This window comes from Zootermopsis nevadensis, unplaced genomic scaffold (genome assembly GCF_977971745.1).
Source record: "Zootermopsis nevadensis isolate Lab colony 2312 unplaced genomic scaffold, Znev_1.0 Znev_ptg000040l, whole genome shotgun sequence".
NCBI lineage: Eukaryota > Metazoa > Arthropoda > Insecta > Blattodea > Termopsidae > Zootermopsis > Zootermopsis nevadensis.
Window position 1 is genome coordinate 460,548 of NW_028259172.1, and position 17,197 is coordinate 477,744.

At 40.7% G+C, this 17,197-nt stretch overlaps 1 protein-coding gene across 4 annotated transcripts in view; it reads left to right on the forward strand.

Moving 5' to 3' along the window:
- Positions 1-9,399: 9,399 nt before the first annotated feature.
- Positions 9,400-17,197, forward strand: part of LOC147871749 (uncharacterized) — a 260,188-nt gene continuing 252,390 nt past the window's right edge. For all 4 annotated transcript variants that reach the window (XR_015538348.1, XR_015538349.1, XM_087360224.1 and 1 more), the window contains exon 1: positions 9,400-15,826. Coding sequence is in view for 2 of the 4 variants with exons in the window: in XM_087360224.1 (XP_087216350.1) it covers positions 15,745-15,826 (82 nt within the window). In the remaining 2 variants the exon portion in view is untranslated. The remainder of the gene's footprint in view (positions 15,827-17,197) is intronic.

A 17,197-nucleotide genomic window follows, 5' to 3' on the forward strand; every position in this document is an offset into this window, starting at 1 on the left:
TATCACGAATGGTTTAGGTTCTACAAACATCTGTTTATACGAACAAAGGCGCATCGCACCTCACGCTACTTCTGCGTCTGTGAAGTGACGTGTTTTCTTCGAGGTACGGACCGAATTCTTAAATACGATTCAGACGAGTTCTCGCTTCAAGCCCCGAGCAGTGCAGTTCCTCGGACAGCCGATCCAATGGGTCAAAACAGCGCAGTATCTGGGGGTCACCCTTGACGCCGGGCTTACTTGGTCGGCGCACGTCAACCAAGTGGGAAAGAAGGCGGCGCAACGATTAGGTGTGCTAGGCCCGCTTATCAATAGGAGAAGTGGCCTGTCAATCAGGAACGGTGTACTACTCTATAAGCAGCTCATCCGTCCCATAATGGATTACGCATGCCCGATCTGGAGGTCAGCTGCCCACAGCCACGTCCAGAAGCTGCAAGTTCTGCAATCCAAGTGTCTTCGAATTGTTACTAACGCGCCCTGGTACGTTAGTAACAGGCAAATACATGAGGATCTGGGGGTCCCTTTCTTTGCTGACCACATCAGAGCACTAACTGAGAGGTTTGACTCGAGGTTAGCTGGTGTGGGGAACCCCTTAGTTCGGCAACTCGGAAGACACTCGTGCCGAATGAGGGCTGCCAGAGTTCACCCAAGGGCAACCGAGGGCGACTGATGTTCAGCAGGCCAGCCGAAGCCATCCCCAAAAGACGGCCAAGTCAGCACAACGAGTGGTTAGACTACTCGGCTACCCTGACTGAGGTTTTCCGTGCTTTCCTCAGTTGTAAGGCGAATGCCAGGGTATAACTTAATAGGGGCACGGCCCGCCACCCTTCCCCCCGATCATGGAGGCCATCAGCTGAAGTGATCTTCCCCCCATGCCGCAGAGGCCTTCAGCCGAAACGGCCCCTCCCCCTCTGGGTTCATACCCCAGAGACCCAACCAACCAAATTCCTTCGACAACTTGCCTGACAGGATAACCTCCCATCAGCAGCAACAAATCCCAGTTTGAATGGTCGAGGCTCCCGCCACGACGAAACCCCGTTAGCGTTAGCAAAATTTCCGTTCTTATATTACGACCGTTTACCATTTCCAGCAATGCGTCTTGTGCGCAGGAATGGTTTCACCTAGGTAGGGACGATGCTTGCGCTTGCGCAGGCCTCTGCCCTCAGTTAGCTTCTTTGGTTGGTTTGGTTGTCTCGCTTCAAAGGGACAAGGAACATTTCAACGCTGCTTAAATATGGAATTCTCACTCGGCTCTGCAATATTTAAACTTATTTTCTACGCGCAGTGTCGAAAATTAACAAATTCCATCACGTCTGTTTGTAGTATGTGGCGGAGGGAAGACTGGTGTGATATATATAGGCGGTTTAGTCGTCGGGCGCCATTGATCACTACAGTCACGTACATTGTAAGAAAGGGATGCCTATATTGCAGGAGATGTAGTTCTCTCCTATGTATGAGACTGGTTATGGAATGTGTCGTACAACCAGCGGGGAAACAGAGTGTAGTCTTGTAATTTCTACCCAAGATTCAATATAGAATTATACAACATCTTGGGAAATGTTATATTACTTCTAGATTTTCAGTTCGTGAACGCGGACGTTTGGTGATGTCTTATAAAAAGTCGGGTTGGACCGACAGGGAACTTCAGACGAGTGTACGTTGGTTTGCGTTGTTATGAAAGGATGAAGTTCTAAATGGAAACTTCCCTTCTTCCTCAAAGAAACCACAACTTGTCTCTGTGACAAAGATCAACTGGTTAATGCTTTTAAGGTAAATAATCTGTGTTTATTCTGAGAATCATACATTGCACATAAATAAAACCTTAAACACGCCCGCGAAATGTCATAAGGGGAAGAAATAAACTCTATTTTCGGTCTAAATCTAAGAATAAAACTTTTAAACGAACTTCAAATATCTTCTGCTTTTTTATGAAACCATCTTAATGGTGAAAGATAACTAATTCATGCTCGAAGCGGTAACACTTCTTACGTACATGCCTGTTTCGAATTTCAGCCGAGACCGAGATTTTCCAAAAACAAATTTCGTGATTTTACTCCGACCTTTTATGTTCCGCGAAAGCCACAGTTCTCATTTCATGCAATGATATTTAATCGATGTTTGTTTTTAGGTCATAACAACGCAGGGAACAGAGGTGACTCATAGGATGTTGCTCCGTGTAGTCTGGTAGAAGTTTACCGACGTTTCGAAGGTTCTTGCTGGCACCATCGTACATACCATTCGCCCTCGGAATCTCAAACCTCACTAAAAGTCATTCTGCGTAAGATAAACAGGGAACAAATCTTGTTCGGGTCTCGATCAGTGACCTCTGTCGGTCAAGACAAGGAAGGAAATAGAACAGGTTTTTTGGGGAACGTTTTAGCCTGTGACCCGTCTTAATAATATCTGTCCCCCTTCTTAGATTCACCTCATCTCACTCTTTCTCTCGACACGCATTCTCTGTCTTTGTCTGTCATATTATAGTCTTACCGGACCCTTAGTTCAAGAGATGTAACTGTAACCTATTTATTTATTATTATTTAGTGTTCTGTCTGACGACAGGTCCATATGAACAGGATCCTTCCATCCTTTTCTCGGACTGGGACCTGTTTATATACGTTCTTGGCAGATGATCCAGAAGTGGTTTGCCATTGCCTTCTTCTGTGTGTGAATGGAGTAATTGTTGGGATGCCACGGAGGAAAACTCCGTGTTGCCTAGACCACGGCCTTGCCCAACACAAGTTATAAATCGAACCCGAGACCCCAGGATTACAAGGCCAGCGTTCTAACCGCTAGACCACCGTGGCGGGATACAGAAGATGTACAATAATAGAACGAAAATGGAGAGACGGAGCAAGGACAGAATGTATAATGGATCTCAAGGGAAGATGGAACATGTTCCATTTTAATCTTCATGTAAACTGGGATCGCTATGAACTATTGGCATAAAGAGACTGAGAAGACATGAATGGAAATAAACCAATGATTAGCAATATGACGTTAGTAACACTAGAAGTATTAAAGTTTATTTATTTGAGTTGTTACCAACCGTATCTGTCGTGACATAAACCCATGAACTCGTAAGTAGGGGATATTTTTCTTGGTAGTAATTGTAGGTGAATATTAAATTTCATTTACCCGCCACTGATTATTAACGCCAGGGTTGGGTTGACGCAGTGGAAATACTGATGGTGAAGAGAGAAAATACCTTTTCATGAAGCTCAATTTTGCTGTCACACGACCAAAATATTTCATGAAAAATTTGGAAGTTTACGCTTAACGTAACATTTCTACAGCATACAATTTATTATTGAATCTTATTTTCAGTTCGTTAATGCTCATATAAGAAGCGCAAATAGTCCGTTTATAGAACCTGAAGGTTCATTACCGTGTTCGCAAAAGCCCGATACCGATTCGTATCCTGATCAAAATAAAGCCAAGTCCTCATCCTCCTACCATATTTCTGTAAGATAAATTTTAATAATATTTTCCCACCTGTGTGTGTACGTCTTCCGAATAGTAGAGTTTGAGGTTCTCACGGCGATGGGTAAGAAAATGGCCGACTTCTGGGTTGTAGCGTCGTGTAGTCTGAAACGTAAACCCCTACGAGACGACACGGCGCTGCAACCCAGAAGGCAACCATCTTATTCCGAATAGTTGTGTTCCATCTAAAATTTGCGAAATTTCACAGAGCGGAAAATGAGTCTAAAATTTATTTTAAATTGTCCATTTAAAACAAACTCTATACCACTAATAAGCAAATAAATAAGGCGAGAACCGCCCTCTGGAACGTGTATTAGAGAAAACATTCCAGTTTCAGTGGAGAATGCGTAGGTTAAACGTAATGGGATTTTTCTTTCCAGCTTTCGAAAAGATCTGATGCTGACAGGATTATGAGCCCACCGTCTTGCTCCCCCGCGCAGCGGGGGAGCACCCCTAATTGTGGTGTTTTAGTGACTGAACGAGCAAAACCACTTGGTTTTGTTCCTTCACGCACGTCCATAAAGTACGCACGCCATGTGTTGTGGCACAGTGCAAAACAGAGGTATGTGTCGCTCTGCAAATCTAAGGGTGCAACGTATTGGAACATTTTGATTGTGTTCGGGAATAAAATCTTTAGGAGAGTGTCTGACCTTAGATAAAGGAAGTAGTAGGAGATCTGAGATAATTTCATTATGAGGATCTTTATAATTTGTATTCTTCGCCTGGTAGTATAACGATGATTAGATTGTGGCACAAAATACAGGAGGATTATACAGCGAGGTTTAGATGAGAAGAAGATGTAATAAGTGAAAATAAAGTTTCCCAAGTCGGCGTGCATGAAGATCACAGCCTTCTGGGATATTGCGCCGTGTAGTCTTACAGAAGTTGGCAGGCTTCCCAGAGGTTGTAAGATTTGAGGTTTTCAAAGCGGTGAGTCTGAAGATTTCTGTCTATTGTGGCACAAAATACAGGAGGATTATACAGCGAGGTTTAGATGAGAAGAAGATGTAATAAGTGAAAATAAAGTTTCCCAAGTCGGCGTGCATGAAGATCACAGCCTTCTGGGATATTGCGCCGTGTAGTCTTACAGAAGTTGGCAGGCTTCCCAGAGGTTGTAAGATTTGAGGTTTTCAAAGCGGTGAGTCTGAAGATTTCTGTCTTCTGGGTTGTTGCGCTGTGTAGTCTGGTCGATGTTTAACAACGTTTCTGGGGTCATACTGCCTCCATCATCAGGGCGATTCTTAGTATGAAGATTCCTGTCTTCTGGGTTGTTGCGCTGTGTAGTCTGGTCTAGTCTGCCCTGATGACGGAGGCAGTATGACCTCTGAAACGTTAAACATCGACCAGACTACACAGCGCAACAACCCAGAAGACAGAAATCTTCATACTCATCGCCCTGATGATGGAGGTAGTATGACCTCTGAAACGTTGGTTAACATCGACCAGACTACACAGCGCAACAACCCAGAAGACAGAAATCTTCATACTCATCGCCCTGATGACGGAGGCAGTATGACCTCTGAAACGTTGGTTAACATCGACCAGACTACACAGCGCAACAACCCAGAAGACAGAAATCTTCATACTCATCCCCTTGATGACGGAGGCAGTACGACCTCTGACACGTTGGTTAACATCGACCAGACTACACAGCGCAACAACCCAGAAGACAGAAATCTTCATACTCATCGCCCTGATGACGGAGGCAGTATGACCTCTGAAACGTTGGTTAACATCGACCAGACTACACAGCGCAACAACCCAGAAGACAGAAATCTTCATACTCATCGCCCTGATGACGGAGGCAGTATGACCTCTGAAACGCTGGTTAACATCGACCAGACTACACAGCGCAACAACCCAGAAGACAGAAATCTTCATACTCATCGCCCTGATGACGGAGGCAGTACGACCTCTGACACGTTGGTTAACATCGACCAGACTACACAGCGCAACAACCCAGAAGACAGAAATCTTCATACTCATCGCCCTGATGACGGAGGCAGTATGACCTCTGAAACGTTGGTTAACATCGACCAGACTACACAGCGCAACAACCCAGAAGACAGAAATCTTCATACTCATCCCCTTGATGACGGAGGCAGTACGACCTCTGACACGTTGGTTAACATCGACCAGACTACACAGCGCAACAACCCAGAAGACAGAAATCTTCGTACTAAGAATCGCTCTGATGATGGAGGCAGTATGACCTCTGAAACGTTGGTTAACATCGACCAGACTACACAGCGCAACAACCCAGAAGACAGAAATCTTCATACTAAGAATCGCTCTGATGATGGAGGCAGTATGACCTCTGAAACGTTGGTTAACATCGACCAGACTACACAGCGCAACAACCCAGAAGACAGAAATCTTCATACTAAGAATCGCTCTGATGATGAAGGCAGTATGACCTCTGAAACGTTGGTTAACATCGACCAGACTACACAGCGCAACAACCCAGAAGACAGAAATCTTCATACTCATCGCCCTGATGACGGAGGCAGTATGACCTCTGAAACGCTGGTTAACATCGACCAGACTACACAGCGTAACAACCCAGAAGACATAAATCTTCTTATTTCCAGAGGTTCTTTATCAAGGCTACCTCTGAAAGGTCGGTTAACTTCGTTGAGATTACAGCGTGCAATATCCCAGAAGACTCTAACCTTCATGATATAACGGAATAACCATAGAAGCCATGATAAAGAAAGTGAACATTGTAGTGAAGGTATCTGGGAATACCACACCGAGTCAGTTCTGATCGGAAATGCTTGTAGGTTCTTGTGTAAAGTTATCGTTATTGTTGTGTGTTTTTAACAAAGATTTAAATATTCGATAAAATTTAGTGAAAAGGGCCTATATAAAATTTCATGAATATCCGTCCAGCCCTTATGGAGTCGTTACACGCAGACAGACAGATGGAATAATATATTGTCAAAGCTACTGGATTCAAACGCGCCTGGAAATGTATTTTTTCCAGACATTGTATGACTAATCTGATTTAAAGCATTGAGTTCCAGCCTTTCTGATTTTCTTTGACGTATCTGATGATGCATTCTTAAGCAAAATTGAAAGTTTGAAGAGGTACTTAATTTGGAATCATACTGTATTACTACAGAAATTCTGTAGCCATAACTGTAATTGTATTTCGTTTTGGGATTGTTACGTAATTTTCCTGTTGTATTTTCTCCCGTGAAATGGTATTGACCACTCACTCTTGCCATGAAAATTTGAAGTTCAATGATTAGATTATAAATTAGACGCTCACGGACCGAAAGTTGATTTGCCCTTGTTAATGTGGCACCTATATCCTCTAGAGATCCCTTCGTGTTCCAGCGAAACACTTAACCCGAAAATAACGCATGATTTGCGCCATTTCTCACATGCAGATATACGTAGGAACCATGGGTATGTACAGACATCTGTCTGCAAAGTTGGCGTAATCCGTTGTTACGAAATAAAACAAGGTATCTAATTTTAGATTTCAAGTTAAGAACGTCTCACCGGAACATCATGTATGCCCCATACTGAGGTCTGTTGTCCCTTCTGTCAGATTTGAATTCAAAATGTCATTATGATTATAAAATTCACACACACACACACACACACATTATATATGTATATATATATATATATATATATATATATATATATATTCGTGACTTTCCTTGGAATTAGGAATAAGAAAATTTTTTCCTATGTTTTTATATCAGTTTCAAGTTTATTTAAGTAAACCGTTACTTAGTGTTACTAGTTACTGCGTAGAAGTTCACAGTTCACATCGTGTTTCTGAAAAATTGCGGAATTAATTTTTACCGCCATTTGGTGAAAAACTATGATCACCTGCACTAACACGGACAAAGATTTTATTTCAACGATTCACGGCGATTTCAGCTGGATTTTTTCCATCATTGCTTTGTTTCTCTTTCTTTCTGTCTGCAAATAAAGCCAGTGCCGTACTCCGCTGTGAATAGTGCAATGAAAATAAAGCTCCGACATGTCTGTCTATTTTTCTGGTGGACACAAGTAGCCTATCATTTGAGCAAAGCCGCCTTTAATCATACGTCCAACAAAGTACTGTTTATCAATACTGTAACGGTCCAAATTACATCTTCTGCTGAGGTAATTTGATCCTACCATTTAGTTCTTTTATTATTTTATTAGGCTGAATTTCTTTTTTTACTTTTCGTTTCAAAATTCTAACTTGTTGTTGTGTTTCGAGGGTAATACTGGGATGGTTACTTCTAGTTCATGGCATACGATATACCTAACTGTTTAGGACAAAGACGTCCGAGGACCTTCGGTTCCCAGGAGTCTTGTGTTTCTACACCTGGGCAATAAACTGTCGTGAATTGGGTGTAGTCCCAAGTGTCATATTATTATGGCGGAAATGTGTAGAAAGTTAGTTAGACTTGATGATTCATTGTGACTCAGCAGATAATGTTGCTGGACCTTATGCATTAAATAGGTTGAGAGGGGACTCTTCAACAAACTTTTGAGGTAGCCGCACGCAAACCCAACAGTTCTGAGATCATCGTCTTGTGGCTAAAGCCAAGTATTATCATCTGCACATATGTATTCATTCTTATATAATTAAATTGTTTATAAATAAAGTATTATATTCAGCGATAAAGGAAGCCTCTCGTTGTCGGGAGTTACATACCGTTAACACCCCTGAAGAGAGTCAAGTGATTACCAAGGAGCGAAGCTCCTATAAAACTGAGCGGCTATAATACCGACTGCCTGCTACATGACTGAGGCGTCTTGTCCCAACAGGATTAAAGTTTTTGTTTGAAATATTAATAAGTAAAATCTTTCTTTGCCTCATTTGTTTCCACGAATGGAGTACGGACAATTCAGAACTTGTCTCATTTGAATTGGATCCCACTTTGTACTGAAAATTGAATTTTCGAATATTGGATTTGGTCCGACAGAAAATCACGTTGTTCACAAATGACGACGTCATTGATTTAAAAGGAGACGGCCGTGGCATATTTTAAAATACTGTCCGTGTTTTCGAATGGAGTATGTGTGTGTTTGTGGGTTTAGAGGCGCGGTAGCTCCTAAGTCTACTTCCGCCAGGGGGAGTCCAACACTGCACACGGCACATCTGCGAAACTGACAGACATTCTGTTGAATACTCGTCTGTAGAGAACCTTGGTAATTAATTATAATTTTTAGGATTCAAAAACCAACAGATTTGAAGATTGTTGTCTTCTGGGTTGTTGCGCCGTGTAGTCTGGTCGATGTTAACCAACGTTTCATCGCCCTGATGACGGAGGCAGTAGGACCTCTGAAACGTTGGTAAACATCGACCATACTATGCAGCGCAACAACCCAGAAGACAGAAATCTTCATACTCATCGCCCCGATGATGGAGGCAGCATGACCTCCGAAACGTTGGTAAACATCGACCAGACTACACAGCTCAACAACCCAGAAGACGGAAATCTTCATACTTTTAATCGCCCTGATGATGGAGGCAGTGTGACCTCTGAAACGTTGGTTAACATCGACCAGACTACACGGCGCAACAACCCAGAAGACAGAAATCTTCATAATCTGATGACGGAGGCAGTATGACCTCCGAAACGTTGGTTAACATCGACCAGACTACACAGCGCAACAACCCAGAAGACGGAAATATTCATACTCATCGCCCTGAAGATGGAGGCAGTATGACCTCTGAAACGTTGGTTAACATCGACCAGACTACACAGCGCAACAACCCAGAAGACAGAAATCTTCATACTCATCGTCCTGATGATGGAGGCAGTATGACCTCCGAAACGTTGGTGAACATCGACCAGACTACACAGCGCAACAACCCAGAAGACCGAAATCTTTATACTCTGATGATGGAGGCAGTATGACCTCTGTAACGTTGGTTATCATCGACCAGACTACACGGCGCAACAACCCAGAAGACAGAAATCTTCATACTCATCGTCCTGATGATGGAGGCAGTATGACCTCCGAAACGTTGGTAAACATCGACCAGACTACACAGCGCAACAACCCAGAAGACCGAAATCTTTATACTCTGATGATGGAGGCAGTATGACCTCCGAAACGTTGGTTAACATCGCCAGACTACACAGCGCAACAACCCAGAAGACCGAAATCTTCATACTCATCGCCCTGATGACGGAGGCAGTATGACCTCTGAAACGTTGGTTAACATCGACCAGACTACACAGCGCAACAACCCAGAAGACAGAAATCTTCATACTCATCGTCCTGATGATGGAGGCAGTATGACCTCCGAAACGTTGGTAAACATCGACCAGACTACACAGCGCAACAACCCAGAAGACCGAAATCTTTATACTCTGATGATGGAGGCAGTATGACCTCCGAAACGTTGGTTAACATCGCCAGACTACACAGCGCAACAACCCAGAAGACCGAAATCTTCATACTCATCGCCCTGATGACGGAGGCAGTATGACCTCTGAAACGTTGGTTAACATCGACCAGACTACACAGCGCAACAACCCAGAAGACAGAAATCTTCATACTCATCGTCCTGATGATGGAGGCAGTATGACCTCCGAAACGTTGGTAAACATCGACCAGACTACACAGCGCAACAACCCAGAAGACCGAAATCTTTATACTCTGATGATGGAGGCAGTATGACCTCCGAAACGTTGGTTAACATCGCCAGACTACACAGCGCAATAACCCAGAAGACGGAAATCTTCATACTCACCGCTGTGAAAACCTCAAATCTTACACCAACTTATTTCTTTGTCCTAGATATGTGTTTATGTGATGCACACTTTGGTAGATTTATTTTAATACAGTTGCCAGAATTTCAATTTGACATTCGGGCACTTGGCTGTTGGGGTCGTAGGGGGTTTGTACTAGGCGCTGATGACAACAGTAGGAGATGGAACAGTGACAATGAAAGCGGACGTGACGCTGAGCCAAGAAAATGCAGTTCGGGTTTTTACGTCCAATTTCCATAAGTTTCGGTTTAATAACTTGTCCCTCCTTCCCTGCTAGCCAAGATTCAATGCAGAATCCTTGAATTTTAAATTTTATTCATGTGGTATCACAAATAAGAATTCCTTTTAGCACAGTTACAACAAATTCTGGATTGTGACTGAACGGTTAGGTTGACAGTAACACTGTAGCGTAAAGTTAGGCGATAACTCGGTTTTTGAATGTTAGGTGTTGGATTTATGCCTTTCATAGTTTTTATCAACCCGTTTATGTAGATCCTGGTGTGGTAACTTAAAATCGACCACGGCAGTCACGCTCTGTTTTATAATCATTATTCATGATGGTATTCAAATTTAATCCGACACGACGTATAGACCTATATATTCAGAGTCGACAAACAAATTAATATTTTTCTCGATATTCCGTATGTGTGGTTTACAGTTGGTTTCCTTCCCAAAACTTTGTATATATTTCCTATCTGATTGTTCTATTGCACGTCAGCTCCTCCGACTATTTGAGTGTCCAACACAACAAGCTTCTCATTAAATAGTAAGTTTAATTAATTTTATCTCTAGTATATGTACATCTTTTATTTCGGAAATTTAATATTTTAAAATTAACACGGTAGTCAAATTTAGCATTCGGGAGGTTATAAACCTACGCCCCGACACACATTTTCTGCATAACAAATTTGAGTGAGAGGCACCTCATATGTACCTACGCGTGACCAATCTGTTGTTCTGTTTCTGAAAAGTTGCAGAAAGTCCGTATGTCTATTTTCTGTCTTGCATACTCAGTAAACACTCTGCTCTGTGTTCTTGTGTAAAACCAGCGACATTTTGTTTTCGTTTTGGATCGGATGGGCGTTTACAGGACTAACCAGTTAGTGTTCTTTATCACACTTTTTCTCTCAGAAAAAAAAATATTAGTAACTCAAGCATCTGTAAACCCATGCTTTACTTTGACACGCTATGAAGTATATCGGTGACGAATTCAAAGTTTCTATTTTGAGGGGCAACTGGACACCGCGGTTAGGCGCTGTCGCACCTGCTGCCTCATCAAGAAATCCCTCACCTTCGAGGGCTCATATCAAGTTTACAATATTTCTGAGCCAGATAAATCCATTCCACATCCCACCTTTTCCCTCAAGATTCATTTTAACATTGTCATCATATCTACGAATATGTCTTTCCCCATTAGGTTCCTCAACTAAATTTTGTAAAATTTATTATAATCCCCTTCCGTACTACACACCCTGTTCCACACCTGATCATTAAATTATCATCTTAGCAGCATTTGTGGTAAGTAAATGATGAAACTCTGTATTATACAAGATTCTCCAGCGTCAAAACAGGCGAAATTATTATGCTGTAGTGGTTAATTATGGCATGTTGTATGATTCGCATCCCTTATTTCTTATATTCTGCGTGTTCGGAGTATTTTTGAAATATTAACAATGTATACATTTTGATTTAATATTGTAATTGTACTTGCTTTCATAATATGAATCCTTAGTCAAACATGCATACGTGTTTCACTTTCATTAAAATAAACATTCACCGCTTGTGTAACAAATTTCCTATGAGACGAACACATAATTAATTAGTAACTGTTTGTGTTTTATATGGAATAAAGCATTTCAAATGAATTTTATTAAGCTTCTACAGGAACATAGGCAAAACAGTATATTGAACCTGGAAGCTGTACAGAGAAAAGCAACAGGGGATAACTTGATATTTATTCGCGATAGATAGCCCAAATCATTTTATGATTTTCGATGTCATAAGGGGACGGATGAGAATTCATTTCCAAAAGATCCCGGAGCTTCAAGTGCCATATTAGTTTTCCACTGAATCTGAAGGACGTACTTGATTTGTATCAGTTTTAAAAAATTATATGATTCCGTCATTTGGTCGTTTACTGTAATTAGAACATTGACATTTATATAGAATCTTACCATTGCAGTCTGAAGTTTCTTGCGCGAACACATAACACTGATTTGCATCGACGCAAACTGAAGATATTTGAACGAACAACTTAGGACTTCAACAATGCAAGCCAAATTTTCTTGCATGAACACTAATTTTGAAAATTCAAAACCGTTTCTTATTACCGCCGTCATCCGACGGTGGAGAATTCTTTTTCCGTCCAAACTTAGGTCTCTATTAGCTTCAACAGCCGTCCCTAACAGGTCCCTAGTTTCCGTAGGTCTGCAATCTGCTACTGTTCGTTCGCGGAGACCATCCCTCTGTATGAGGATTGTCAAACTCTTTGTCTAATAAGGGCCGCTCGGCAAACAGGCGACTGTTTTGGGAACCATCGTGTTTACGTGAAAATCACAACCGCCTACTTTTACTAATTTTAAGCTTAAGCTCTGCACATATTTTTCGTTCGTCTGTTTTCCCGCAAGCAGACACAAATGTGAATATTATTGAAACACATTTTCACTTTATTTAATTGAAGTATAAAACTGCCATAGGGCCTACAGAAGTAGGTATTTGAAACTTTAAATTTGTTAAATCTTGTTACGTTCTGGGTCTCACATCGCGTGTAATTTGAGAACTTGGTGGGCGCATTAAACACCGAATGGGGGCAAGCAAGATGCGAGCACAGCATTCGACTGTTTTGTCTGCTCAAATTTAACGGAATAATTTTTAAAATCGCAAATCTCGTCACATTCTTCGAAAGTCTCGTCAGTGGGCCCTATCCTTCGCCGTATATTATGCAGTACAGTCTTTAAAATCGGATTTAACGCGTAATTTCAACTACGCCTTGATTTCCCAAGTGCCCTTCAGGTTTAATGACTAAAACGTTTTATGCAATTTTTCATCTTTTTTCTTTGCGAGCTTAATCTATAATTAAACAACACCTCTTCTTTACATAGGCATTAGGAATTTTCATTAGAATCCCATAGAATTTTACGCCAAAATGCACACAATACCCATTCCTAATTGGATTGTTTAACGTTACTACTGGGGTTTGTGGGTCAGGTTACATTTTGATACCATTGTCGTGTCTTTGAATTCCGCGCCCCTGTAATGATGTTGCTGTATGCATAATCGTAACGTTTTAAACGCAGTGATAGACTGCCCGAAATAATAATTTTGGCTAACTACAGAGCGTGATATTCTCGGCGCTTCGTCATACGCGCGCACTACCTGCGCGACACCTAGCGGTGGTCGTCCACGATTTGCAACTTCTCTCGTAATGAATTGACTGAAATTACGTTTCTGAATAACAGTCAGTATCAGCGGCTTTTCCAGGCTGATTAGTTTGATAAATTTGATGGAATGTTGTCAGATTTCATTCCCAGTGATGAGTGTACACGCAGCATGGATGGAGCAACGGAAATATTGACTCAGGTCTATTATGGTTTAACATTTTGGCTTTCAGATAGAACGCGGGTATATAGAAGGTTCTCAAATGAGTGACAGTAAGCATTTTCCGATTAGCATAAATTTTGGCACAAATACATTTAATTCTGATTACTTTTCAGTGTTAAAATGGCTTCCAATTTTGTACGTCGCATTGTAATCCTTTAATCGTTTCATTTTCTTCTTTGGAGGCAATCTCTTTCTTCCTTCAGTGCGCTCTGGTAACAGTGATGGATTGCTGACATTAGGCAGATAAACATTTATTCTGGTTCTGCGCACCTAGAGATCTGGTCGCCAAGATCGGGAGATTTGTCTTCAATCACTCCGTTTTGTACTGTCCCCACGCAAAGTGAACGTTCTTTCTAAACGAAGAGGCGCTGTAAGAGATCTGCCTTGTCGGACATTCATCATCCCATCCAATGCTCATTCATGGGAAACATTAACTGCCGTCTGTGGTAATTTCTAGGCACGTAACAGGCACCATTGTGACCGATCCAGTACTGCGATAGTGGTTTTGAATCCCACGCGAGACATAGCTGTTTTTTCCGAATTCTTTTGACGTTTAAAAAAGTAAGAATTAATCATTATAAATATATACGAAAACTTCTTTAGAGTCGTAATTCTGCGTGTAGGACATAAGCTAATACGAAAAAGTTTTGTAATATTTATGCTAATATAGGTTATTTAAAAATGTAACTTTGTGTTACCGTCAAAAGAATTCGATGTTTTAACTACAGGACAGTAACAATAAATGTATTATTTTGTGTTTGCAGAATACGCATGCGCAAAGCTGCGCGGCCAGGTATCTAAGTGGTTGTGCCTCGGTCAGGCACTCAGTTTGCCGAGAGGAGGCTGCCAGCACGAGTGATGACGTCACTTGTTGTATTCTGGTGTGAACCTGCGTTTCATTTGACGAGCAAGTTTCAACCTTTGGATATATTTTTACGAAAGACGTGTGTCTCTGAGAACCTTATATTTGTATTTAAATAACTGATCTGGTTAAATGATGTGTGAGTGTATAAGTGACTGAAGGAACAGGTGTGATAAATCAAATTCTTACGTACTGCACTCTAAAATAGATGTTGCAGTCAACTGAAATGGTTATGTTTAGTCGATGTGAAGTAACGAAATACGTTTTGAATTACAAACATGACATTATACTCTGTCAGTGTCTCAGTGCTAAGTTGTATGATACTGTACTTGAATTTAAACTTTCAAAGTAAATTAAATCGTTTTCTTTTATTAAACATTTAATATTTATCAATGTATAAAAGTGAATACTATTCCGTGTTTTGCATAATTCGTAATTTCTCAATGTTAATCTAGAAATTTAAAAGTAAATAAGTGTTTTGAGTGATTAAAAATGAAGTTTCAGTAATCTCGTCGTTACATCATTCGTACCTGGTGAACTCAGCAACTCAGGAACTGTATTGATAGTTAGGCCTACTTGCAAGTAAAAAGTGAGTGGTTTTTACTGCAAAGCGGGATGTATAATACAACCAACTTTCCCTCGCCAAACGCATCTGAAATATTAGTGAACTCTTTTTGTAACAAAGATATGTACGTGTTTTAATTAACAATTCTCAGTGTCCGAACTGTTCTAACAGAGTTTTTCCTGTAGTTCCGTATTACGCGTTTCAAGTGAATTATTAAAGCGAAAGGCCTGTAATAGTAATTAAACAGGAATTTTTCGCACAGTAGTGGAGAGTTGTATTTTTTTTTACAGACAAGTAACTACAGATGTAAAAGTGGAATTTGCATGTGCTACGGTGTTGATATCAAGATATAATTAAACGGAAGAATCTTTTTTTATATTCTGTCGTGTTTTTTGTGACGGGGTGCAATTCAATCGTTCAGTGTGACTCGGCCACCATTTTGTAAGAGAATTCTTCTTGGACCTGAAGACAGGGCTACTGGTACCTCAACAAGTAACAGGATGTATTTCAACTACTCAGTTATCGCAGTTCGACTTCTTGTAATCTTCGCATTAGCAGCGAGTTCGGATGCAGCCAGAGACAGTAAGTAATAATATACAGCATGTCCAAGAAATTCCAAGCTTTTAGTAATAGTCTGTAACATGCACATTTATATTGTTCGTTGTTTTCTTCATCTTAGGAGACATTTAGAGATTGAATGCGTTTTGCAAGTACATTAGTTGTGTCTGCGTCATTCCTGAGCTTCCGAACTTCTTAACTTATCGACACTAAAAATGTTGCGTTACCGTAGTAAGATAACAACGGAACTAGCTGTTTACTAAACACCAGTCGAAAGATGTCCTTTATTTACGTGATACTTGCATAGAGCTGTATCTGTTCTGAAGAATGCCTTTTACGATATGCGTCGTGTAGTCTGGTAGTTTATCGACGTTTCAGAGATCCTTACTGCCTCCATCATCAGAGTGACCTGATGACGGACGTTTTGATAAACGTATGTCACACTACACGTCGTAAAATCCTGGAAAACAGCCAATTACACACTGAGAGCGTGTAATATCATTGGTATAGATTTTCTCAAATAAAATTATACATGGCATAAATTATGCTTTATGATTTTTTCATGACATTTATGTAAAATATTTTAAATGTTTAAGTATTACAGTCCGATGTCTGTGTTATTATTAGGTTTTTAAAAAAAATGTGTTTGTATTTTCAGTAAATGTGCATCAGTTAAATGTAATCCGTGAACTCGCAAGAAAGACGTCGTTTTAACGTATGCACTCAAAACCGAACGCGCACTTTTTACGCTCATGTTCTAGCGATTAAAGAGAATTTGAAGTCTTCGGTGTTCATTAAAGATTAGCAAAAAGTGAGAAGCACTTAGCGTTGCACTGGTACCTTTTATATTTCTTAAGGTCTGGAGCTTAACAACGTTTTAACAGCACTCATTTTACTAGTACGCGTGTTTATAGTAACTCCCCACATCTGTTTATAATTAATTCTGAAATAATAAATATTTAAACTTCCAGTAGAACTGCTTGAATGGTAGGATAAATCAAACGGAGTTTTTCTCGTCTTATCCGTGGACCTAAAACCCCATTTTCTGAACCTCCTTATTCACCGACCTGTAACTTTAATAATATTCAGAAAAAGCTTGGATGCTTGTTGTTGTAAAAGACTGGCTACAAACTTATTTGAAATAAAACGGTGAATTACGTATTTCCCGCCTTCCCGTTATCGGTTCCGTACTTTTATAATTTCGGATAACTTCACACCTTCCTTGATTTTCCTCGATATTTTTCCATGTTCGGCTTATATTTAATTTCGGTGAAATTGCATCTGTGAATGCCGACGTTATCCAAAGAAAATTTAATTTGAAAATGAATCATCATGATATGGGAAATAGCAGTTAACATATAAATATAAATATAATAAATTGTGTTGTTATCAAAT